Source organism: Candoia aspera, chromosome 2, assembly GCF_035149785.1.
Source record: "Candoia aspera isolate rCanAsp1 chromosome 2, rCanAsp1.hap2, whole genome shotgun sequence".
NCBI classification, from domain to species: Eukaryota; Metazoa; Chordata; class Lepidosauria; order Squamata; family Boidae; genus Candoia; species Candoia aspera.
In genome coordinates, this window is record NC_086154.1 from 101,459,311 (window position 1) to 101,485,003 (window position 25,693).

At 37.7% G+C, this 25,693-nt stretch overlaps 1 protein-coding gene across 2 annotated transcripts in view; it reads right to left on the reverse strand.

The window, feature by feature from the left end:
* STX8 (syntaxin 8) overlaps positions 1–19,136 on the reverse strand; it is a 111,506-nt gene extending 92,370 nt beyond the window's left edge. For both annotated transcript variants that reach the window (XM_063292609.1, XM_063292610.1), the window contains exons 1-4: positions 19,029–19,136; positions 14,456–14,555; positions 11,853–11,947; positions 10,888–10,998 (exon numbers count right to left, since the gene is read on the reverse strand). In XM_063292609.1, coding sequence (XP_063148679.1) covers positions 10,888–10,998; positions 11,853–11,947; positions 14,456–14,555; positions 19,029–19,045 — 323 coding nt within the window. In that variant the 5' untranslated portion in view covers positions 19,046–19,136. The remainder of the gene's footprint in view (positions 1–10,887; positions 10,999–11,852; positions 11,948–14,455; positions 14,556–19,028) is intronic.
* Between the last annotated feature and the right edge of the window lie 6,557 nt (positions 19,137–25,693).

Sequence of the window (25,693 nt, forward strand, 5' to 3'; positions counted from 1 at the left end):
TTTTCCTCCTGCCCTTCACCAAAATGTTGAGGACCAGGTATCTGGAATACAATAGAATGCAGAACTAAATGATCCAGATATATCTACTGAAGGATTCACACTTTCCTTTCGAAAGCTTGTATCACAATGAATTGGTTAAATTTAAAAATACCAGAGTGCCTCCTTTTTCTTTTCATCTGCAATAGACGAGGACAATAATTGTTCTGAAAATCTAACCTACTTTTGGTTCCTTTGCAAACCCAGATGAAACTAAAGCCTCAATAGTTGGTAATCTAAGCACTGGTCTTCAGGTAATTAGAGTTTTAGAATATCAATTAAAAGGAAAAAGCAGTATTAAATCCAACAGTACTAGGTTAGCTATTCATCAATTAGCTATTACAAATAACAACCTTGTTAGTTGAGGACCATCCCTGAAGACCATTTAGTTGTTTGGCCTGACTCGAGAGAACACTATTTGGATTTTAAAAGGTAAAAAAACGAAAACCCTAATCAGTATCATTCAGATTGCTAAAGCAAACCTCAGAACAAGAACATAGTGAACGAACAGGACCATGTCATATAGGAATGCCAGGAAAAATGTACACCCCAGAACAAAATCAAAGTGACCTGCAACATAATGCAATGGTGGATACTGTATAACTGGGGCCCTTCAGGGGTTAAACCAAACATTCCAGCCTCCCTCATTAGTTCAGACTGCCAAGAGTTGGGAGCTCAGCAGCCTCTGGAAGACCACAGGCTGCCATCCCTGCAATTGTGGGAGGGCATCTCATCCCCATGACATCAACCTGTCCCACCCGGTCATGCAGAGAGGGCATGTTATGGACCCTGTCTGTAAGAGACTTCCATCTGGCGGGGTCCAGGAAGCAGGCATTCTCTGCAGTGGCTCCCGCCCTCTGGAATATCTTTCCCCCAGAGATAAGACAGATTCCACCTCTTGTGGCCTTTCGAAAACAACTAAAGACCTGGTTCTGTCACTTTGCCTGGGCCGGGGAGGGAAGTAATCACTTCTGGAGATGGTTGATGCCCTAAAACGGGCCTTTAGATACACATGAGCGGTTTTATATCTATTATTGTCATCTGGATTTTATACTATGTCTTATACTATATTGTTATATTGTATTTTATATTTATCTATGTTTATGATATTTAATGCTTTTATTGTTTTTGTAAACTGCCCAGAGTCCCTCATTTGGGGGAGATGGGCAGTGGCAAAATTTAATAAATAAATAAAGACTACCAAGGTTTCCAGGGCCCAGCATTATTTTTTTTCCCATACGTTTTTCCCAAAGACCTGCCAATAACAGTAGCAGAGTGTAGAAATAAAAGTAAAACGGCGATCACCATCCTTTCTGGTTGTGGTGGATTTCGGTGGTGCCGCTGGTTCTCAGGAAGGAGGGAGCACATTCCAAGGAGGTGGAAGAGATAAGAGGAGGCACAGTCCAGGAAGCAATGGTAGGAAATGAAGAGGTTTGGAATAGCCCTGCCCTAGAGCTCTCCCAGGCTATTTCCCCTTAAGTAGAGTAGCTTTAGTCTGGCGAGACTCTGTCTATACAGTATGAGCAGGGCCGCAACTGGGGGAGCAAGCGGGGCATGTGCCCCGGGCACTGCGCTGGGGGGGCACCAAAATGAATGCTGGGGGGCACCAAAATGAGCACGGAATCCATGTTTGCCCCGGGTGACACAGACCCTAGTTGCAGGCCTGGGTGAGAGCAAAGAAATAACTGAAATTTGAATGGACTGATTCTTTGTTGTTCTTGGGCTGGACCTGACAGGTTTATTTTTCGATAAAAATCCATTTCTTTCACAAGGGGAATTTTAAAATTATTATATTCATATGATGTATTGTTATTACTTGTTATTGGTATTAAGCATTCCAGGACTGGTCTAAGAGGCCAAAGGGAGTTTCGGAGTTTCCCATTATTCACCCATCTGTCTCTGTTATTTAACGACCAACCTAAAAGCCTAACCTCAGAGAGATGGGAGCCACAGAGCTTTCTGCAGGGGTAGGAAAGGATGATCTGAGATGGGTAACCTCCACCCCCAGTTGGAGAAAGAGGAAGAGATACAATCTAACCTTTAACTCTTTTTTTCTTAATATTGTTCTAATATATTATTATAGAACACAAGAAATACATTATATTTGGGTAGAGTCGTATTTATAGGGTTGACTAAAGATTATTAACACTCTGATGATTTAGACAAGTTAAACCTTTAAAGAAAAATGTTTATGTCAATATTAATTATGATTTCTAAAGTGATAATGTTCAGAAGCATGAGATTGCTTAAATTTCACATCAAGAGCTGAGCGTTGCATTGATAAACAACTGCAAAATGCATTAAATTATTTGTCATATGATGAAAGTTCCGATCTTAAGCTTAATATTTAATACTAAGATCTCCACTCTATTATTACTTATTGTTGTTTATGCATATTAGAAAAAAGAAAACAGAAAAAGAAAAAAAGTTGAAAAGCTATTAGGTTTCTGACTTCCCCCTTCTTTGTGCCTCAACCAATCTGCAGTGTTTATAAGCATTTAGGCCCTCTTAGAAACCATACTGTAGGTGTTTATATTTGCCATGCTGCGTAATATATTGTATATATGGGAACCATTCTTGCTTGAATTTGGTTAAACTTCTGTTGTGATTATATACTGTTAACTTGTCATTGATGCACATTTTCCAAGTTTAAATTCCCGATTAGATATCATAGGAACTGTCTCTTCCAAGGTTCGGCAAAATTTATTCCCATTCAGTAAATTATTATATTTCTTGTTGATATATTCTGGGATTATACCTAGTAAAAAAGGCTGTGATTTCATTTCAAATTTAATTTCCAAAATTTTCTGCATTGTACTATGTATAGCTTATCCAATACTTCTGAGTTTTTTTACATGTCCCCCACATGTGCTAAAATGTTTCTTCTGTTTTCTGGCATTTCTACTTCTATTACTGTATGATTTGTCTATCTTGGAGATTATTGATGGTAATCTATAGTTCTTGATGTGCCTCATAAACATTCTTAATTCTCCAAAAACATATCCTCCCCTTCCCCGCCTGCAAGATTTTCCAAGATATTCATAAGCAAATCCTTAGCTCCCATAATTTAGAGCTCTACTATCTCAAAGGATTTTTTTTTATGTTTCAAAATACCAACTTTAAAAAGAAAAATGTAACGGCATAATTTAATGTAGCTATAGTTCTTGCTTTGTTTGTGACAAGTTATCTCTACCACCAAAAAAATCTTTCTGACAAGTTTAGTAGCTCCCTTCACACTCAGAAGAGTCCAGCTTCCATCTTCTGATCTTCCTCTGTTTCATTTTGGCAGTGTGAAGATTAAAGCTTATCCAATTAGCCACCCATGGCTTTTGCCAAGTTAATCACTTAAATCTTTGAAATCTTCACAGCACAGTGGAGTGTGCAGATATCTTTTGATTACAGGAGCAGATTTAACTAATTAAAAGGCTTAGCAATCTGCCCAAATATAAAAGACGTTGAGGGTTATAATCAAGAATTGTGCCTCTTTTTAACAAACAGCAGCTTATCTTCTCAAGTACATTGTTTCACTGGTTCATGCTTATAAACTTTCCCAAGTAATGCAGATTAGTCATTCAGAATTTTCCCTAGACTATGGCCACACAATGAGGCTTTCACTTAGCAAGGATTTTAAAAATTGGTCTGTGTACATAATCACATTTTCCTCTATGGATAGTAAAATACAGACGTAACCTTTGAAGCATTCTAAGTGCTTCAGCTTGAATTCACAAATTGTTAAGAAATGTGATTTATGCATTTTGAAAACCCCTGATTATGGAATGACAAAAGACTGGAGGTTCCAATTTTTCACTCCAAGGTGCTATTTTAATATTTGCTATGTTGCTGTATCAGAATATATTCTGATTACCCACTTTCAACAGACCATAATTTCTCAATGGCTTGGAATAAGGTTTTCTGACATACTGTGTGAATCCATTCTATGCACACAAATGCCATTCAAAATATGATAGATGCAAATCATATTACCTGTAGCTAGTTGAACGCCTGTCACCAAAATCTACAAATAAAGCTTTTCAGTAATGCTTTAGGCACTCAGTTTCAGTACAGGAATAGCTCTACAACTCTGTGGGGGCTCTATGAATAATGGTGGTTTCCAGGAATATGGCTCTAATTAATATTGGTACTGCTATTATTTTGCTGTTTTATTTGGACAAGAAACAAGCATCATATGTTTAAAAAACAGATTAATACAGTAGCAAGAGGTTAGAAATTTCATCTGTAAGTCTCCATTTTCAGTGTAAACAATGGTCATTATGTTGGAATTTTGCTAGGGAACTTCCTCCTGTTGCAAACACAATTAGATTTGGATGCAAGGATGAGGAAACTGAGAAAGTAGATGAGAAACATATCTATATTTCTAAAAAAAAATCTGCAAGATCGTATACCTCAACTATTTCTACAGGTAGCCAAAAATGGGATGCTTAAAATAGTTGAGTCTTTTTAAAAAGGATTATGAAAGCACTGCTATGCAATTCCACACTTCCCTTTAACAAAATCTACATCAGTTTTGCCAGTAATGTTAAGAGTTCTTTGCTTCTTATTATATTTTAGGATCCCAATTCTTATTTATTTACAACATATTTTATTCAGTAGAAACGCTCGTTTGATACCACGGATACAAAGAAAATATGCACAATTAGCACCTTGCATAATTTTCAAACATTTCACCTTTGCTTCTCAAAAATGTATATGGATAGTTTATGCAATCATTATTTAAGGTGAATGTTATGAATATATTATCCTTTGAAAGAAGTAAAAGACAGGACACCTAGAAATGGGATGGTAAATTGAAAAGCAAAGGCCCGCTTCCTCAGTCCCACAAAATGACATTTAATTGAGAAGACCTTGAGCGCACCGGGGTGGCAGAAGCAACTAGAGACAGGCAGTCCCTCAGATAACCAGGCCTTATGCTATGAAGTGCTTTATAGAGGCAGTGCACCTGGTTGCTTGACTGGCAACCAATGCAGCTCACACAGCAGTGATGACACATAGGCTTAATAAGAAGTGCCTGTGACTGCCATTGCATTTTGAATCAGCTGTAGCTTCCAGATGGTCATGTACAACACTTTGCAGTAGTCCAATCATGAGGTGACTAGGGCGTGAAGGGCCTCATAGTAAAAAGAACCCAGCTCGGGGGACCCAAACAGCCACAACCACTCAGTCGTGTCAGGACTGAGCCAAAGTCTGTTTCTCCCCATCTAGGCCCAAACAGCCTCCAGGCACTGGGTTAGTACCCTGACAGCTTTACCTACACAGCCTGGGGCTGAGATGTACAACTGGGTGTCATCAGCCTACTGCTGATATGCAACCCCAAACTGAAAGATATTAAACAGGAGGAGTGAGAGTGTCAAACTCTGAAGCACCCCACAACTTTTTTTAAAAAATCATTGTAAAGCCCTAAAAAGAGGCTAGAGCTCAGCAAATATATTCAGACTGAAAAAGTAACCTATGGAAATCTAATCTCAGAGACAAACTGAAACAGCTTTTGGTTTGAAATAAAAGAGGTTTGGCTTAAAAAAATATTAGCTGGGCAAGAGAGATCTACAACTACCATAACAATTCCAGCATATAGTAGCATCTAAGTCTTGCTGAAAATTCAAAAGTTCTGAAAATGTTGAAATAAAAAAGAAAAAGAATACTGATATGTTTGGGGAAATTGGAACATATACAATACTTACCTTCTTTGCACATTTCACGGGTATAATGTTATAAAACATTATGCATAAATTGTTTATAACTGTGAGTTTAGTGTGCAAAATGGAAAAGTCCAATTGATTCAGACAATTCTAAACTGGCAGATAGAATTTAATTTTACATGCTTTTAATTTTGGTCACAAATGGAATTACAATCTCTGCTATGAGTCCTGAAATAATAGGTGAAATAAATAGGTGATACCCATGGGATCACCACTCTCAGGACTCATAGCAGAGATTGTAATGCAGCGTCTAGAAATGATAGCACTCCCATGTATACAAGCCAAAGTGTGGATCCGGGAGGTAGATACACTTTCGTCATAATAAAAAAGGAACAACTGGAGGAAACACATGAAACCATCAACATGTTCAGTGGAATAAAATTCACAAGGGAAGAAGAAAACAACAACACACTACCCTTCTTGGACATCCTCATCAGTAGAGGAAATGATGGCATCCTAGAAACACAAGTCTACAGGAAAGCTACCCACACTAACCAAGTGCTCCATTACCTAAGCAACAACCCAACCTCCCACAAGAGGAGCTGTGTGAGAACATTATTCAGATGAGCACTAACACACTGCAGCAACCCTGAACAGAAAAAGGAAACAGATCATCTATACAGCATCTTCCAGAAAAATGGATACCCCCTCAACTTTATCAAAAAGTGCCTCACCACTCAACCCACTACAACCCAACCAACAGAAGCTATGAAAAGGATAACACTGCCATACATCAGAAATATCTCAGAAACTACCAACAGACTGTTACAACCGCATGGCATCACCATAGCAGATAAACCAACTAAAACTCTTCAAAACATATTAAATAACACAAAAGACCCAGTAGCCCAAGAAGAAAAAACAGGAGTTATTTACAACATACAGTGTAAGGACTGTAACAGCCACTATGTAAGACAGACAGGCAGAAGATTAGCAGAGCGCATCCACCAACTCCAACCCACAGTCAGAAGACACAATGAAAACTCCTTAATCTCACAACACATGGACACAATCAACCATAATTTCAATTGGGAAACTGTGAGCATCCTAAACCAAGCCGAATCCAAAAACACTAGAGAATTCCTGGAAGCTTGGCACTCAAAGCAGCCATCAACAGACACATAGAAGTAAACAACATTTACATACCATTCAAAAGAGACAATAGAAAAGCCAAAAGACCAGAATACCTCTTCACCAGCAATCAACACCCAGAATGCAAAGATTAACACCAGATGAAAAATCAAACAGCACAATATACCCTGATCAAGGAACTATTAACTCAGTCAATCAACCAAGCAGCAAACAACAGCTAATCAAGGAACTCCCAAGGAGAGAACAACACCTCCACCAACACAAGCTGGACAAACCATGGTATATAAACAGAGAGCAAGGCCACTCCCTTTTCACACTGAAGATGTTGCCTAGTCTGGCAATGAAACGTCTGCAAGAAAACAACAAGGCTCAGAGAGCACCAAGGATTCCATAGGTCTTTCCAGACTGTCTGGGAAGCTGTTTGATAGAACTCTGAAACAGTAAGAGATGTGACAATAAACAAAATCTGGCAAATGTATTCAGATTCATATGGGGCAGGGGATGTTCAGTAATGAGAAATACATGAATGTGAAAGTTTCTTGCTGATGTGAAAAAAGCTTACGTTAAAGAGGTTTATAAAATGTTTTCTGTACATATGGAGTTGAAGATTGGTTGCTGAATGTGATAAGAGTAGAATATGATGGAAATAAAGCATGTGTAACAATAACAGATTATTCAGATTATTCAGCAGTGAGTAGAGAATAAGACAAGAATATGAGATGTCCCCTCCATTCTTTAATGTATATATGGGGAAATGTATAAGGAATACTTATGATGACATAACAGATATATTGGCTGGGGACATGAACACATGTATAGTTTAGTATGCAAATGATGCCATGTTGCTAGCTGAGAACTCAAATGATTTGCACCAAATATTAGATAGCCTGTATGATGCAATGAAGAACTCCGATTTTAAAATTAATGTATCAAACAGCAAGGCAGTTGGGTTTGATCTGGAAGCGAACAATCACAAGTTACATATAAGTGGCAAAAAATAGAGTAATTTGTCTACTTTGGTACAATGGCTACTAAAGATGGAGAAATGGATGGAGAAATTTTAAAATAGAGCCAGTATGGTGTTGTGGTTAAGGTGCTGGCCTAGAAAGCAGGAGACTGTGAATCCTAGTCTTGCCTTAGGCATTAAAAACCGACTGGGTGACTTTGGGCCAGTCCCTCTCTCTCAGCCCAACTCATCTCACAGGGTTGTTGTGGGAAAATAGGAGGAGGAAGAAGTATTGGTATATTTGCCACCTTGAGTTATATATGAAAGAAAAGGTGGGATAAAAATATAATATATATGTATCTATATATTTATACATTTGCATGCATGCAAATGCTGGTAAAAACATAGTGGGTAATATGTGGCCTGTTCCAAGGAAGGAATGTTTGTTGAAAGAAGCAAAAATTGTGTATAAGAGCATACTTCTGCCCATTTGGTATATGGGAGAGTTAGGTACTGTACATCGGTACATGAAAGTTGGGGAATGCAGTGGCAATACAGTACTAAAGATGTTTGTGTGTAAAATAGGAAGAGACGGGGTCAGGGATGTGTGGGTGCTATATGAATATGGACTAAATACAAAAGTGAGTGGTCCCTATGGAAAAAAAAATACTCTGCAATGATTTGATCACATATGGAAAATGAAGAAAGACTGAATTGTAAAACAAATATGTGAAGAAAGAGTAAAGGGGGTGGGACGAAGGAGAACAGAACTGTGGTTGGATGTAATTTATGAGATCCTCAAAAAGAGGTGACAATTTTAAAGAATAAAAGGGAATGTAGGAAGTGGTGGGAGGATGCCATGGAACAAGATAGTTTGCAAGGATATAATGGTGTTGGTAAAACCAAGTTTTAGTTCTTTTCTTTTTTTCCCCCTTATATCATATGTTTAATTTGTCTGGCCTTCTATTGCTTAATCCTTTTTGGCATAACACTGCTGACCCAAAAGGGAAAAGCATGATAGATATGTAGATTACTTTTGGAAAGAATAAATATTCATAAAGGTAGTTCATTTATGGTGTAGAATGATTTGCTCAACCGTGGTATGCTCCCTCTACTGGCAGTTCATTAGAGCTGATGCTTAATAATCCACAAAGGAGCCTTTTTCCTCCAAGCGTTTCATTTACATAGATTCAGCATCTGACATTGTTGGGAGTATGTAACAAACAACAATACTCAAACAATCCACCAGTGTGAAAGTCAGAAGAGTTGAGAAGATGTATACTAGTTACCAAGGCCACAGAACAATCAATAAAATAATCCTCCACAGTTCTCTCAGCAACAAAGACCAATCTGGATACAATTTCTCTACCTAAAATGGCTTAATTTATGTATATATCCTTGAACTATGTTAAGCTTTTAGAAGACAGGATAGCTGATCAAAATCCCAACACTATCTTTTTTTTTTCCAATTCAGCACTCCATATTAGGAATGCAATTGTGACTAGTTGCAATAATTTGAAGATTAAAATATAGTGATCAAATATTACAATACTATATTATCAATATAAAAATTACATCTTGCACTGGTTTGCCTGATCAAAAGTATAGCAGTAACCTTCTCCTTCTGAAAGTCTGTTTTAAGTCTACAACTTCCACATTCAGATATCTAAGAGTCACAACAAAGCAAGAATAAAATAGCAGCTCAAGAATTCAAAATATCAAATAGCCTATAATTCTGGATTACAGTAACTTTACTGTTAGCTTTTCTTCTCTCTTGCCTGTTTCCAAGTAGAATATCAAAGAACACAAGACCACCCTGCCTAGATCCAACTATGCCCAGCTATTTCTTTTGCATGGATTTTCTTTTCCTTCTGTCATCTGATACATGATATCTGTCTTTGATATTGATTCTTGCTTACCTTGACTAATTTCTGTGTCCATCAATGATATTCCTTTGACAAAAAAGAAAAATATTTGGCATGAATTTGGCAAATCTGTTGTCTAAGAATCAGCCACTAGAATCCTCAGATGTGTTTGATTATATGAGCTAGCCATTTTTCTAAGAACAAGTATGAATCTTTCAATCCTGAAGACAGGTGAAAGTGATCACACATATGTATACAAATACACCCAGAGTTGCCACAATCAGATGCTAGCTGGTTCTTTCCATACTACGGCAGCTTTCTCCAACAGTCATCACTAGTTTGCTGAAGCTTCCAGAGTACCTGTCTGCAATTTCCATTCTTTCTAAAGAGAGACAGGAAGATGGCAATAAAAATAATAAAGGTGGGGTAGAAAATTAATAAACGAACATGGTTACCACCCTTATAACGAGCTCCTCCTAAAAGCCTCCTTCTTCTACCTGCATTTTATTTACTGTTTATTTTCAGATCATTTGATTCTCCCGTACTCTCATCTTTTACTATTTTATTATCTTTTTATTATTGATATTATTGGGTCAGGCCTTTTACAGAAAGAACATTTGCACTGCTGTCATGAGGAAAAGGAAGAAGAGGCAGCAGACACCTTCTGCAACACAGACTTCATCTAAGCCTATGAAAGAATAGAAAGTTGACAGGTATGTCACAGCAAGCCAGCCTCTCCTGTAAGTAACATCACCCCACTTCATTTAACTGATAGGTATAAACCTCTAGAGTGGGACCAACAGGCTGAGATCAAGAGTCAGCAACTTACAGCGCTTTCCTCCTCTCTGACAGAGGATGTCTCTTCTGGAGGGCTTCTGGAGGAGACGAGGGCTCAAACTTTAAACCCTTGAAATAAGTAAATACACTAGATTTTACAACTATACATAGCCTCCTGACAGCACAGACCGTTCTTCCAATCTTCGACTTGCTGACTACAGTTAAAAACAGAGATAGAGCCATCAACATATTAGAGGCCACCACTGAAGGGTGGATGGGACAGAAGGGAACAGCTAGCTGCTGCAATCAGACAAAGGAATGTCAAACTAATCCTGTCATAATATTTGAGTGCACTTAAAATTCCTGTAAATTGAGCAGAGGAACGCAGGGTCTTCGGAGATGTTTTCAAGACTGTGCCACTCCATTCACTGCTCATCTGAAAGTGGCAATACTATACCTTATCACATCAGGTTCTGTGCCTTCATTTTTGAAAGATGCTTGAAGTTTTCTGTGTGCTGTGATAAGTTCATCTACTAAATTTTGCCGCCTGCCTCCTTCAGCCTGGGTTCTGCAAGAACTGGATTAAGGATCATTGTCAGGGGAAAAATGAATAAAATAGCTAAAGAATGGCACACACGTACTCATCTGTTAACAGAACATTACATCTCAATTAAGGAAACCCAACTAAAAATGCCCAAGTGCTATAATGACTCAGTAAGGCAAGCTAGGTTTCTGACAAACATCACGGAATAGTAAATCGTATCTTCTGCAATAACTCTGTTTTCATGAAGTGTGTTACTTTTATACACTTATAAAAGTGATAGGAGCCAATCCTCAATTCAATACTCAGGACAGATTATTTTACAAGCTTATAAAATGAATATATGTGTTTAAAAAATAAATCATGATATCAGAAGTCACTGAAGTCTTTGCAGAAGCCTGATTCATACATGTTGCTACCAAAGGGAATGTCAATTTATCATGCAGTTACACTCCAAACAGACACACCTATATCAGAGAGGATTTTGAAGCCCTCAGAGTCTACCCAAACTGGACAGAACCATTTTTGCATTTGGGAGTATTTGGGGAAGACATTAAGGGACAAAACTGGCACCTTAAGTTTTGCAAAGGCTTAGGGCATCCATTTCACACTTTTAAAATGTTAGCCGCCCATAAAAATGGATATACTTTGGAGTGCAGCCCTGCAGGTATTTTGGAGAATAGCCCTGAACAAGAAATGAAATGCTTAAAGGTAAATAATAAAATGAAATGAAATATCGGAATGCTTCCTGTACTTGGGTTTTCCCCAAATTGTGGGATCTTTAATAGCACATGTGTGAATCACCTAATTTTTTTCCAAAATAAAATGAACCATAATTGTCATATTGGACTTCCTGGTACCACAACTGTTTACATGGATACATCTGACGTGTTGATACAGAGTGAAACAACAGGTCTTTCAGATGACTGGTCTTTTCTTCAAGATTTTGCAATAAAGACCTGATTGCAATATTGACCTAAAAAAAGAGAAACAAAGATAAAACAGAATATGGCTTATCCATTTCCCAAAGAAGGAATAACAATCTACTCATCTAAAGGAAGAAATAATAAATACGAATCTAAAATTCTTTTAAAATTTATCAGAGCTCCTACTGTTAAACTAGAAGGCAGGCATCTACACTATCTCATGATCCTGAGCTGTTCCTGTCCTGCTGATTTTCAACTTTGATACAGCTTTTCCTTTTCTGTGGCAATGCTTTCTGATTTTGTATGTGTGTACATACACACACAAACACAAATCAAGAGCTCTACTGTGTGGATTTGGAAAAGTCCAAAATACTATTTTAAAACTTGCAATAAGCCAATAAATTCTCAGAGTGAGAAAGTTTCATAAGATGCCATCATATAAAGAAGACTTAACTACAGAAACTGGCAAGGGGAACCAAACGTCTCAGGAATAAAGCATGATTAGATGAGGGCTGGTCCTCACCTACAATGCAATGTGCATTGAGGGGGAAATTGCTTCTAAATCATCCTTCAACAGCCTCATTCTGGGTCAGGGTTCTAAACACAGCAGAGCAGCTTCCTTGCTGAGATACACTGAGAGTCAAAGTGTAGCAAATTGCACAAAGGTAGTAAAATCTGACAGTTAACACAGTTAATGTCCAGGAATTACTAGAATCCCATGTCACTATAATCTAAGATAATGAAGCAATGCCATCCACTCACAAGACCTTTCCCAGGCTATAACTCATTGTGAATCAGCACTCCCATGGCCCTCCAGGCTCTTGAAACATAACAATATAAACAACAGACCTGTTTTGGACACATTTATCTAAAAGGAGTTATGGAAGACTCATTATCAACCTACATTAAGCACACTTACTTGGATTATGTCCAAATAAGTTTGCTTATGAAAGCAGATTTGTACGTTATGACAAAGCAGCTGGAAGTTATAAAGGAAACAGAGCCAACATTCTGCTAAAAGGCACAAACCACTCAATACAAGAGCAATTTCAGCTACAGGATGGCTGGCTTTATATAACACACTGAACCACAAAGTAGCCAACCACATTTTAGCCTAATATGTTGTGCCAATCCAGTTCATTTTTTATATTTTTATTGCAATTTGCTGAGTTGTGGGTGGGGTGGGGTGGTTACATTTATATAGAAAGGTAGTCATCAATCAACCAAATAGAAGAAAAGAAGAGGAAGGGAAAGAGTGGGAGAAAAGCACATGTATTTTTATTTATTCCCTCTTCTCTTTGTCTTTTAATTTCAACTCAATTTTCTCAAATTATTTTTTTTAAAGCAGAAGTGGCAAAATCTCAGAAAAAACAAATTACTAGTGACATTTCCCCTGCTTGGCTGATAGGGTAGAAGGGCATTTTTCTTGATTAAAACCTTCTCTGGCCACAGAAAACATGACTGATCTGAGTGCTTCTCAACATCAGCCCATAACATCACTTGTTATGGCAATAAATATAGTCATGGTTGCAGGTCTGTTTATACTGGATTCAAATTCTGGCTCTCTAATTATTCACTGAGTAAGTACCTCCAAGTCTACTAATATACAAACATGGAAAGCTTTCGTCATAAACTCATTTGTCAACTGTACAAAACATTTGCAAGCTGAGCCAAAATTCTTATAGAAGAGAAAGATAGATGAGGAGCATTAGTTGATCCTGACTAAAGACATATACAATCACACTAGGTACTTGCTCTAGTTACAAATTCATTTTTACAAAATGAATCCGCAAAATAGTCAGAAGGTTTTTGTACAAATGGAGGAAAAGAGGTGATCAAGATATAATCAAACTGTCCTGAAACTATAAGAGATATACACTTAATTTTAAAAGTGAGTATATATCTAGAGATCTAGAGACTGGGATCTAAAGATTGCTGCACACATGCTTCCTAAAGCAATATAAGAGTTTCCTACAAATGTTTAAGTGTGATTGATAGAAACACACTTTATGCTTTTCTGTACTGGTCTGGACTCTTCTTTAACAACCAGAATTTAAAGTTCCTGATTATTGTTGTTATTAATTAAATTTATATGCCGCCTGCTTCAAGGTTAATGGTGAGGATTCATTTCCCACATGTTGTCCTGCATCAAGAACATTGCCTTTTCACTTGCTATAAGGCTACAATACCAAGAGTTAATAAACCAGTCCAAGCCATCCTGGAACTTTTCCAGAAAGAGCCTTTTTAATTTTTATCCCATTCATTTCTAGAAGTAGCTGACAAAATCAATACAATTTTAAAAAATATCAGTTTCTTTAAGCTTCTGAGTGTTTTATGATTTCTTTTGGCAGTCTTTGCTACATACTGACTAGATATGATGGGAACTGCAGTGGACTATCCTTTTGGAAACTTGTCATGGGAAGGCTTTCCCAAAGGAAGGGTGCTCGGCATTAGCCACAAAGAATACTTTACATACAATGCATTCACTTTCCATTGACCTTAAGAACAATAGCAGAATGTAAAGCAAAGAAGCTGGGCTGCTCTGAGGTATGCAATACCTTAGTTGTACTTTCACCATTCCTCTGGTATCTGTTGCGTTCTTGAATTTTTTCAGAAATCTCTTGTGCAATACGGCAAGTAGAATCATACAACAACAACCTTTAAAAAAAAAAGAGATAATATTAAACAGCAGTAAAATCTCACTGTTCCTTGGAATCAGTTTCTGCAATATCAGCTTTTATTACATGCCTCCGTTTCCTTAAAAGAAACTTGCTTCCATTCCTTCCTGTTTAGACTCTCATCCCAAGCAGCCATTGCAACAAATAATCTACTAATGTTAAAGACATCAGCCACTATGAAGTACAGCAAATTTTGTCTGTACTTACATATACATATACATACATACACATATCCTGCCAAACTAGCAGAGGATGAGTGGTTTGATTTATATTGTTAACATACCAGTTTACTTTTTAAACATCTATACAGGGAATTGCCACTATTGGCTCTATTTATACTATTTATGAGAGCCAGTTTGGTCTAGTGGTTAAGGTGCTGGGCTAGAAACCAGGAGACCAAGAGTTCTAATCCCACCTTAGGCACAAAAGCTGGCTGGGTGACCTTTGGCCAGTCACTCTCTCTCAGCCCAACTCACCTCACAGGGTTGCTGTTGTGGGGAAAATAGGAGGAGGAAGGAGTATTTGGTATGTTCACCGCCTTGAGTTATTTATAAAAATAATAAAGGCGGGATTGAAATAAATAAATAAATAAATAAAATATAAAAAAACTGTTCATACAGCTAATTGTCCTAAAGTTCAATAATTGTTCATATATGTGATTGTCCTAATATATATATGCCCACTGTGTGTTTGGAGTTATAAATTGATATAAATATGGCAGGTATGCCTATAGCTATGAAGTATGAACTGGTCTTTCGTTTCCCCCATTTATCAGATGGAGCTGGAAGAGATCCTAGGTAGCAAACTAGAGTGATTGTCCTTTACACAAGCAAAGGGATACATACGAAGATGAGGCAATATGTACAGCATACACACAGACAACTTTTACTATAAAGCACCTCACCTCTTGGTTCAAGGAGACAATAATAACTCTAGTACAAGAGAAACAAGTTAAGTGTATAAAAAAATCTCCTTTCAAACTTAGGGCATATTGTAAGGAACCAGAATCTCAAAATATCCAAAACCAAAACTCCTTTAAACTTACAGTTGTCTTTTTTTCTAAGAAATTAAGGCATATAATTTATTCTCATTTTCCAGTATGAAGAATGCTTCATATTTATCAATATTTAGTTCATACAATTCAATTTTTTATTAACAAAATGTTTTACCTCAATTACTCAATTAAAATATATATTTTATAGCCAACAGAACTCATGCTGCAGTTTGCAATTTTATATTTGTTAAATATTAAAATGCTGCAAATATGCTCACTTTCTTATAATTTACCAATTAAATTATATATTACTTTATATATTATTTTAGGCATTACACTTTTATCAGGGTAAATGTTATCTAATTAATTGAATCACTTATGTGCACATCTTTAGGTGTTACTAAGTAATATTTAAAATAAATTATAATGTTTATTTTACACTAGTATTCAGAATATTTTTGAAAAATACATCCTACCAATTTAGGTAGAAATTAATAGGATGTATTTTTTTTGAAAAAAATATTTTAGTAGCATTCAAGTGCTCAGTTACTTGTGCTATGAAACATACTTGCATTTTTTAATGTGCAAAAGAATACATAAACGTTTCATAAAAAAACTAAAAAGCACTTGCTGTCATTTAATATAAGAATAATGATTAATTACTGTCACAGTATCTGACTACAACTGGGCCTGCTCAGGCCTATGGTAATCAGAGATGATTTGCTGAACAAATCATAGCGGCTTTGATCATACATAATGCTAAACCAAAAAACACTGTTCACATACCATAATTACACTTTACAGTAAGTCAAGCCAAACCAAGCAAATTGCGTTATATATGTGTTTGCACAATTCACTTGATTCCATCTGGCACAAACCATAAGCAATTTATGTTTCTGTGAAAAAGTTTGTATCCCCTTTCAAATTTTCTAAATGTTTCCATATTTTTTCACTGAATGTTATCAATGCTTTATGTGGGTCCTACTGATATGTATAGGGAATCTCATTGTACAAATAATGTTTTGGATATGTTTTAGTTATTTCAAAAAGAGCCATCCTGTGATGGCCAACCTATAATAACCTAGTATGAAAAAGTAATCTCTTCCTTTAATTCAGTAAGCAAATATATCACCTTTAGCTGCAATAATTGCAACCAAACACTTCCTGTAATTAGTGATACAGTTTTTCCTGTATAGGAATCCTGTATAGGAATTCAAAAGGGTGAACTGTTTTGAAGGTTTTCTCGAATGAACTACTCTTTCATGTTCTGCCACATTTAAACAGATCTGGACTTTAACTTGGCCATTCCAAAGAACTGAATTTATTCTTCTTCATCCATTATCTTGTAGACTACCTTACACTACATTACCAAGTATACATTATCTTGTATATCTGGGGTCACTATCTTGCTGCATGACCCATTTGCCCTTTAATTTCAGGTTAAATTGCCTGATATACTCCTGTAGAATTCTCTGATATGAAGCAAAATGTATTCTACAACATTCAGGTTCTGAGATAGCAAAACATCTCTTAACTGTGACATTATGACCTCTGTGCTTGACAGCTGGCATGGGATTCTTATTGTGGACTATTTCCGCAAGGCATAACGATGCCTATATAGTCCCAAATAAATCTACTTTTGACTCTTCTGTTCACTGAACATTCCTCCAAAGTCTGGAGGATCGTTCTGGTACTTTCTCACAAACTTCAGAATAATTACCAACATTCTTCTTTATAAGTAATATTTTCACTTTCTTACATTCTCCTGAATCCCATTTTCTCCCAATATTTTTTCTGAAGGTAAAGATACACATACTGACTTTAGCCAAGGCAAGAGATCCTTCAGATCTCTACCAACCAATCTTGGGTACAAACAATGGTTAAAGTGCCCTGCCTTAACTATATTTTTCCAAGAATATGATTTCATAAGATACACACAAAAGCTACTCTAAGCTAAAATGGGATAATAGCTGCCCAGAGTCACTTTTATAGTGAGATGGGCAATGTGTAAATTTAATAATAAATAAATAGTAAAATAATCTGTGGTTCAATATGTGGTGGGATCCCAGCCATTTGCAAACCATATTGTGCAAATCAGGCCATCACATTACGCCATCATATGGTTTGGTAAAACATGTTATATGAACACTGCAATCCTGTCTTGTTATGCATGTTATGTTAACTCGGCCACTAGATCTTTAAAACGGACCATGGGGATACTTCATACAGTGCGTAGTCTAGATGTGTGCTCTCTGAAAAATGGTCAAAACTTTGTAAAATATATTTTTTTCAAACTCTTGTATGTTTCAAGAGTTCTTGAACCCTGGGTAGGCTGAAAGCATGGAAAAACAGAATATACGTTTTAGAAAAGAAATATTGCAGACTCTCCTAATTCGAACATACCATATTTCAGACATGTTTTTAGAGGCTTAATGATTTCATCATATCCCAGTGTGTCATAGCAAATGGCCCACATACAAATGAATAACTTTGTCCCAAGGTAGACATTGCAGGAGGAGAGCTGTGTGAGTTGTGATATCCAAAAATCAGTAGTCTGGCAGCACCTTTTTGGACTAACGATTTTTATTAAAAGGCATAAAGACATAAAATGTAATCAAAACTATTAGTCCAAAAACATGCTGCCAGACCCCCAATTTTTGTCCCCAAAGTGAGAAGCAATGTTTAATTTATTCTGTTTTATTTTTATTTTTTAAAGATTCACTCTAACCTACATCTCTGGGATTTTTCTGATGGTCACCCATCTAAGTGCTAATTAGGTCTGACCCCCCCTTGTTTTCAAAACCAATCAGTCAAGATAGATTAGGAGTACCAAGCAGAATCACACTAACCTTGCCAAAGGATTGCCTATAGTGTAGGGAAGATGCCCAGCTGTAAACACTCTCCACTATCGAAGTCTCTGCCAGGAAAACTTTGCATGTGGCCACCCCAGATGAGGTTCCTCTCCCCTAAGCGCTCCCACACCAAAACGCTATTGGGACTTTAATTTCACTGCCTGTAGAAATTATCCCATCTACTAAACCCAAGAGGAAGAGGAGTAGCAGAATAAGGCGGGGGGGGGAACACACTTATATTTACAGCAATGTTTCTCACCCTCGGCATCTTTAAGACGGGTGGACTTCAACTGGCTGGGAATTCTGGGAGTTGGAGTCCACCCTTCTGAAAGTTGCGGAGGTTGAAAAACACCGTCTTACAGGAAAAGGTGTGCGCTTCAACCTGTTCCCCGGAAGCCAGTTATCTTTAGCAGCAAAGGGAGAGGCAGGGAGCATGCGCAATGCTGAGGAGGAGGAGCAAGGGGAGGCCGTCTTCCGTGGGCTGCCCTCAGGCCCAAGCTGAAAAGCCGCTTGTCTTCCCCCACGCCTCGCTTAGTCTGCCCGCTGGGACTCCGCCACCTCGACGAACCGCCTGCCCGAGTAGCCCTCCGCGCCCTCCGTCACTCACCAAGGCTCCGGAGCCATCGCGGCGCCCGGCAACCGCAGGCTTCCCGAAGTCTATCTGCTCGGCTGCGAACTCTTCCGGCTCCGATCACCTGACAACGGGGAGCGCCAAGGCTCAATCTATGACATCCCGTCCTTCGGACTGATTGGTGGAGACATCTTCGAGATGGAACCGGACGGACCGAGAGAGAATGGAAGAGAAGTGGGTGGTCGAATCACGTGGTTCATTCAAGCTTTCGAGGCTCTGAGTTAAGAATCTGGACTCCAGCTTGCTGTCTTCACGAAGGAATAGTAGTTTGCATCCTGGATGCGGTTCTGTGATTTCAGGGGGCGTTTCTTTTTTGCATCTTTTGATGCAGAAAACCAAGAGAGGAAAATCCCTGAAACATTGGGTTGAGGTTGTGTAACTTACAATCATGATATCGTTTATAAATTCCGGGCCTTACAAACCTCTATATAACTTGAAGCCACATTTCATATTCCTGGTAAGGTACTGCTAATGCATAAAGCTTGTGCCTTAACAACACATTGGCTTTCAAAATGTCACAAAACTGTTGGAAGTCATATTTTGTATCAGAATTATGGGAGAGACAATGAGGTATTTAGTGCCTAATTGAATGCCCATCTCAAATAACCCAAGGGCATTGCTCTCCAAGGATGGGCCCTTTTCTTTAACTCTTCTCTTCTGAATATGGATTGATTTCCGGCTGAACTTGCACTGCCTTGGTAGGCCCAAATCTGAGCCATGAGGTTTGGTGAAAAGACAAGGATATATACTAAAACTTAATGCTCAGTAGAGGCCATGGTATATGTGAAAACCCATAGGAAACGAGGAGCTATGAATACAATGACTGGTTGAGTCCCACTGAAATGCATAGCCTGTGCTCCACCTCACACTGACCCAGGCACTTTAACACAGCCATAAAGAATATTGGTGCAATGCCTAGCAATCCTGGATAATTGAAATGATAATAAGAAAGCACAGTTTCTATTATGACTGTGACCTCAGAAATGAATGGCATCCCCTGATCCACAGCGTGCAAAAGTACTCATCATGCAGCAATTCTAAAACAGGAGGGATAGATCTCTGCTGAACACTTCCCCTACTGTATTGGCACCATGGAAGATTGGTGAGGAGATAGTGGTGTCCCCCTTTTTCTCTATGAACATATAAGAAATACCTGTGTAGAAACGGTTGTTTAGCTAGCTGAGGCAACTTCTTGTGTAACTTAGCAAGCTTTCTGGACAGTGTAAGATAAAGAGGACAACATCAGCTTCCCAATCTACATCTGCAAAGGAGAGGGAGGAACAATAGCTACATAGTGGAAGCTATGTTCTCATAAATATATTCATAGTAAAGGGGCACTTACCTGGGTTCCCAGGTTATTGACCAGATACGTTATCACACCGTCCTCAGGTGTTCTCTTCTAAAGACTCTGTCTTCCAAAAAATAGCCTTGGCAGAGGGTCCACTGCCTAAAGTTATGATCAAGTCCCTGATAAGATGGGCTACCAGGTCATCCCAGGTGTTATTGTTTATTACTTTCTGTCCCTTTCTATTATAAAAATGTGGCAAAACCGCCAGGCAGGTTGAACCTCAGTACCTTAGATCCGAAGTCCAAGCAAGGTACTGGACAACTGCCAGCTCCTGGGTGTGCAACTACTGTCATTCTTGGCAAGCTGAAGGGATGCAGATTGGTAGAGTTTTCTCTGCAACACTTTCAACATTTATTCAGTAAAATCCTTTCTGGCATTTCACCTTGGTTTGAACCTATTGTCTGTGAATCCTAAAGAACCTGCTGTTTCCCAGATGGCAATACGCCTATTCTTCCCCCAAAGTCCCCAACTTTGCCTAATGACATTTTGCTACTGGAAATGTCAGTAGCATAACCTACCTTGTAAAAATCTCAAATTAAGCCATTGGAGCGCATAACTGTTATATAATCACTAGCTTGATTCACACATTTGGCTAAGCCATAGTTACATGCTATACTGAATGAACCTCAATTGTCTGAGCTCACAGAACATGATATTATTCATAAAAATAATAAAGGCAGGATATAAAATAAATAATAAATAATCCAATCAAAACTATTAAGTATTATTTCTGTTTTTACATGTGGCTGGTAGGGGATGGCATGTTCATATAAGAATAATCTCTACAGCTGAATGGCTGGAATTGTTTGGCTTTGTTTAACATGTTGTATGAGCCCAACCACTGAGATTTGTAAACAATGATTTATAGCTTAATGTGCTGCCTGATGCTTTTCAATAATCTATTGTTAAGCAAACCATGGCTTAACATCTAAACCTAGTCTGCTATTGGTCCATCAAACGCCTTTTTAAAAAGCCTCCCTTTTCCTCATGCCATGGTAGAGCATTATGGGCATTATAGTTTAGTTTGGAATATCTCAGGTATCTTCTACAGGATAAACACCAAATGGACTTCAGAATAGGTTTCTTCTAAAAACCTGGGGTGCAACTTTTCAGAAGAGTGGCAATTGCACGTTCATGCACACAGCTCTTATATAATCCATGTTTGGATCACAAACATGAAATGGTTTAGTTTGTTGTCACATCTTTGTTTTACTTTCATTAATCCATTACTTCTTGGCAAGCTGGACACTCTTACAAATGGCTTTTCTTTCTTCAAGTCTTGAGAAAGAGTGGTTTGTTTTGACCTTCTGATTGAAAAGTCTGATAACATGCACTGGGTGAGTTTACTCTAATCCTTAGCATAGAAGTTTTAAAGATAAGTTTAAGGACATAACCCGCTTTTTCTGAATAAACAGCAAAAGGGTGATTAGAACTTTGATTGTGGAAAGTTACAAGCAGACTAATGGTCCAGTTAGATTTGAAATAAGATTTTGGAATTAATTATAAGATTCCTTCCTGTGGGAAAATGCTTTTGTTTAGATTTCTTAAAAAAAAACATGATAGGATGGGACTTTGAAGGTTGGACACTAGAGGGAACTAGAAGGAGCTAAAGATTACAATTAAAGGAGAGCACCACTTAAATTTGACTTACTAATACAGAATGGAGCAAAATATTTTAACATTGGACATACTGAAGGATATTTTTGAACAACAGACCCAGAAGTTAATTTTAAGAGTGTCTGCCTCTATAGATAGACCATGTTTAAAAGATGTTATGGAAGAGGAATAAGTTTTACCAGACAAGACTGTGTTACACACACAAGCAAGCTGCGCCCAAGGTTCGGCTTATAATCAGGGACACACACAAATAATTTCCAACCGAACACTCAGGCACAACAGATTCTTTGAAATACACGGAGACCCAGTGAATTCAAAGTAACAGCAAAACTTTACTGGTTACAAGATACATTTGCTCTTCCTCACATGCACACACACATACGCTCATCCACACTTAGCCACATCCTCCCAAATAGGCTGCCAGGCACTAGCCAGAGGGACAGAAGCCACCAAGTCTGGATCCACAGATGACTCAAGGAATGGGTGGGCTTTGGGACCCCTTTTATCCCCAAAAGGGACTTTTGAAAAAGATTAAAGACCTGGTTTTGCCAGCAAGTTTGGAACGGGAGGGAGAATAGCCACACCTGGGGACGGCTAGCGCCCTAGAGTGATTTTCAGTGGACTTATTACACTCACGGACTGATAAGAACTCTCAGCCATCTAGACTCCATCGCTTTTTATTTTTAGTGTATTTACTGTATTTGTAACTGCTTTGATTTTAATTTCGTTTTTATTGTAAACCGCCCAGAGTCCCTCCTTGGGGGGCAGATGGGCGGTGATAAAGTTTGATAAATAAATAAATAACTAAAAGTCCTTGCTTTGTTGATTCACAAGACTGGCAGCTACTCTTGCCTTGTTAATTTACAAGTTTGGTAGCTGTTGATGGGATTGGGGGGTGGGTTTCCATGTGCTCAGGCCCAACTTCTTTTGTCTGGTTCAGGTGGAATTTTTCCTTTGTTTCCTTAACGACTTGCTTCCTTCTTGTCTACCTCCCTGAAGGGATCTTTTAGACAAGATTCCTGGCTTTTGCCTTCTCTTGCTTACATGCCTGCTTCATCTTTAGTTATGGCAGCTTCAGCCTAGCCTCACAACTGAGACTGATCTGAAGGTGGATTTTAAAAGGACAGGCTACAAGAATGATATGAAAAGAGATGCTACACCTGACATTAAAAAAAAGACTGGCCAATGTCTTAATAATGAAAAGGGATATACAAATAACAAACCAAGAGAGCAATCTGGATAATTTTTCTATAACGGATTTACAAAAGAGGCTGGTTAAAGCTTTGAAGAATTTTGTGAGAAGGGACAAAGAAAAAATGAAAAGAAATCAAGTTCTAGGACATTATTTGAAGGCATTAAAAATCAAGATTGTTAAAAGTAAAAGGAAGGAATAAAAGTTGGTTTATTTGATCAAGGGTAAAATAAATATGTTGTTATCTCTGGTAACTCTTAATGGATTTTGCTGATCAGGACTGAAATGATGAGGTTTTAAGTGTTCATAGATAAGAGATGGGCTATGAGAAGAAGAGATCATCTATTGTATTTTAGGAGATGGTGATAAGTTACTAAAATTGTTTATACTTGTGATGAAGGGGAAGACATTTCTTTATTTGTTTTCTTTTTCTTTATTCTGATTTTTTTTTGTATTTTCTTTTGTACCTTTTCTTTTTTCTTTTTTTCTTTTTTCTTTAGTTTGTATTAGTTTTTTATCATTGTAAGTGTGATTTTTAATAAAATTACTATTAAAAAAGAATAGTTTGGTTTCTAGGTCCTTAAAAGTAATATGTCAGCAATTCAAGAGAAGCAGTGGTGAGGGAAGGAACTGTGCTTTCAGTGACAAACTCTGGACCTGTTATCTTTCTTGCCACACTGAAATCCTTATTGCACATTCTGACTACATGATTCCTGGCAGCTTCTCAGAAAATGAAGCACTCATTAAGTATTTCTCTTTTACAATTCTAAGCAAATAGACTTTTAGTTCAGCCAATAATTTAGATACACAGGGTGATGTACAAATAAATGAATGTACACCCATACAAAAACATATGTATTCAGAGCAATAAATGTCAAAGTCACATCTACAGAGAAAGATAGAACCAGGAGCATAGGTGAAAAACAATGCAGCACAAAAGAATAAAGTAGCCACAAGGACTATCACATCTTTAATTGTCAGGGAAAATTAAAATGTATTTACTTGGTACTGGAGAGACTGTAACATACTAGGAGCTGGCCAAAAGACTTCTACTGACAAGATGTCACCACCAAAATAACTTCCTCTGGCAAAAATCTGCCTCAGTAGAGGTAAAAAAAATGGTAAAGCAAGGAAGCTTTAGACAGTGACTTAGAGGTTCTGTTTATTGCAGTTTGCTGGGTTGGCTTCAAAGAGCTGATATGGTAACAGATGCCTGTCAACTCTGCCTGTGCAGGTAGAAGGAAGTTGTAATGAAGACATGAGTCACTTCTCTCAAATACTGTGCCCTGAATGGAGCACCCTAGAATGTTTTGTAATATTAGAAAGAACCATTCAGTGACTCTGAGAAAAATGCCAGCTTCCTCAGACAGACAGTCACACACAGAGACAAGGCGAGACTAAGGTGGGCAATGAAGTGTTTAGTATATGGATATGTTACATTTTTACACATCTGTACACTTGCAGTGTATTTCTCAAATACTTTTTTGGGATGCAGGTAAAGTGCTAACACAATATATGGAATATCCCCAATCACAAAACAAAAAACTCCACCTTTTTTAACCTTACAGTATTATTGTATTGATAAATAAGAATGGTAGAGGATTTTACAATTTCAGAATGATTCTAAAGAAATATTGTGTAATAAATAATATAGGTGATGGTTATGTATGTGGATGATTGGAAAAAGAAAGATGTATCCAATTCCAACAAGGAATGGCATACAGGAGGCTTAATATATGGGCCATACCGTATTTGTTATCCACCACTGAATTCTAATGAAATGAAGCCTTGTGATTCAATATGATTCATATTTGTTTCTTGCCAAGCACTGTAAAATTCACTCACTAACTGTGCCAAACCATATATCCTCTGCACAACCAAGCCATTACATAGATGCTATAACATAATGGTTAAAAGCTAATGTTGCCAAGAGCATCAATTATTTGCTGGATATCCCCAGCTTAATCTAAACTCTTCCCTAAGTTTTGTTCAAGCGATTCTCTTAAATCTCAAGAGTACAATCTATTGATGCCTTTCATACCAAAAGCCATTATCAAGGAATGTGCATTATAGAGCGTTGATTAAATGAGAAGGTAGCAGCCATTCTCTTGCCAGGAATAGGGTTGGCTGCAACCAATTGTGCCTTGCAGTTTCCTGTTCCCTCTTCGTTGTTCTGAACTCCTTAGCAAATGGAATTAAGAAGATGCTGAGCACAGTTCTCCGCTTTACACATCTGACATGAAGTAATCATGAAACATTCATTATATTCAACTGTATTGCTCATCTGGAGGGAATGGGGCCTTTTGCATTTTTTATTTCCTCCCCATTAAGATCTCATGAAAGAGTGATCCCTTGCCCACAGTTCTTTAATTAGTTCCTTTTATCCATCTCCTGTTGGCCTCCTCTAGTTCATCTAGGAGAATATTTGGAAACAATCTTCCATATTGCTGCATGTTGGCAGTATGCAACACCCACTCAAAAAAA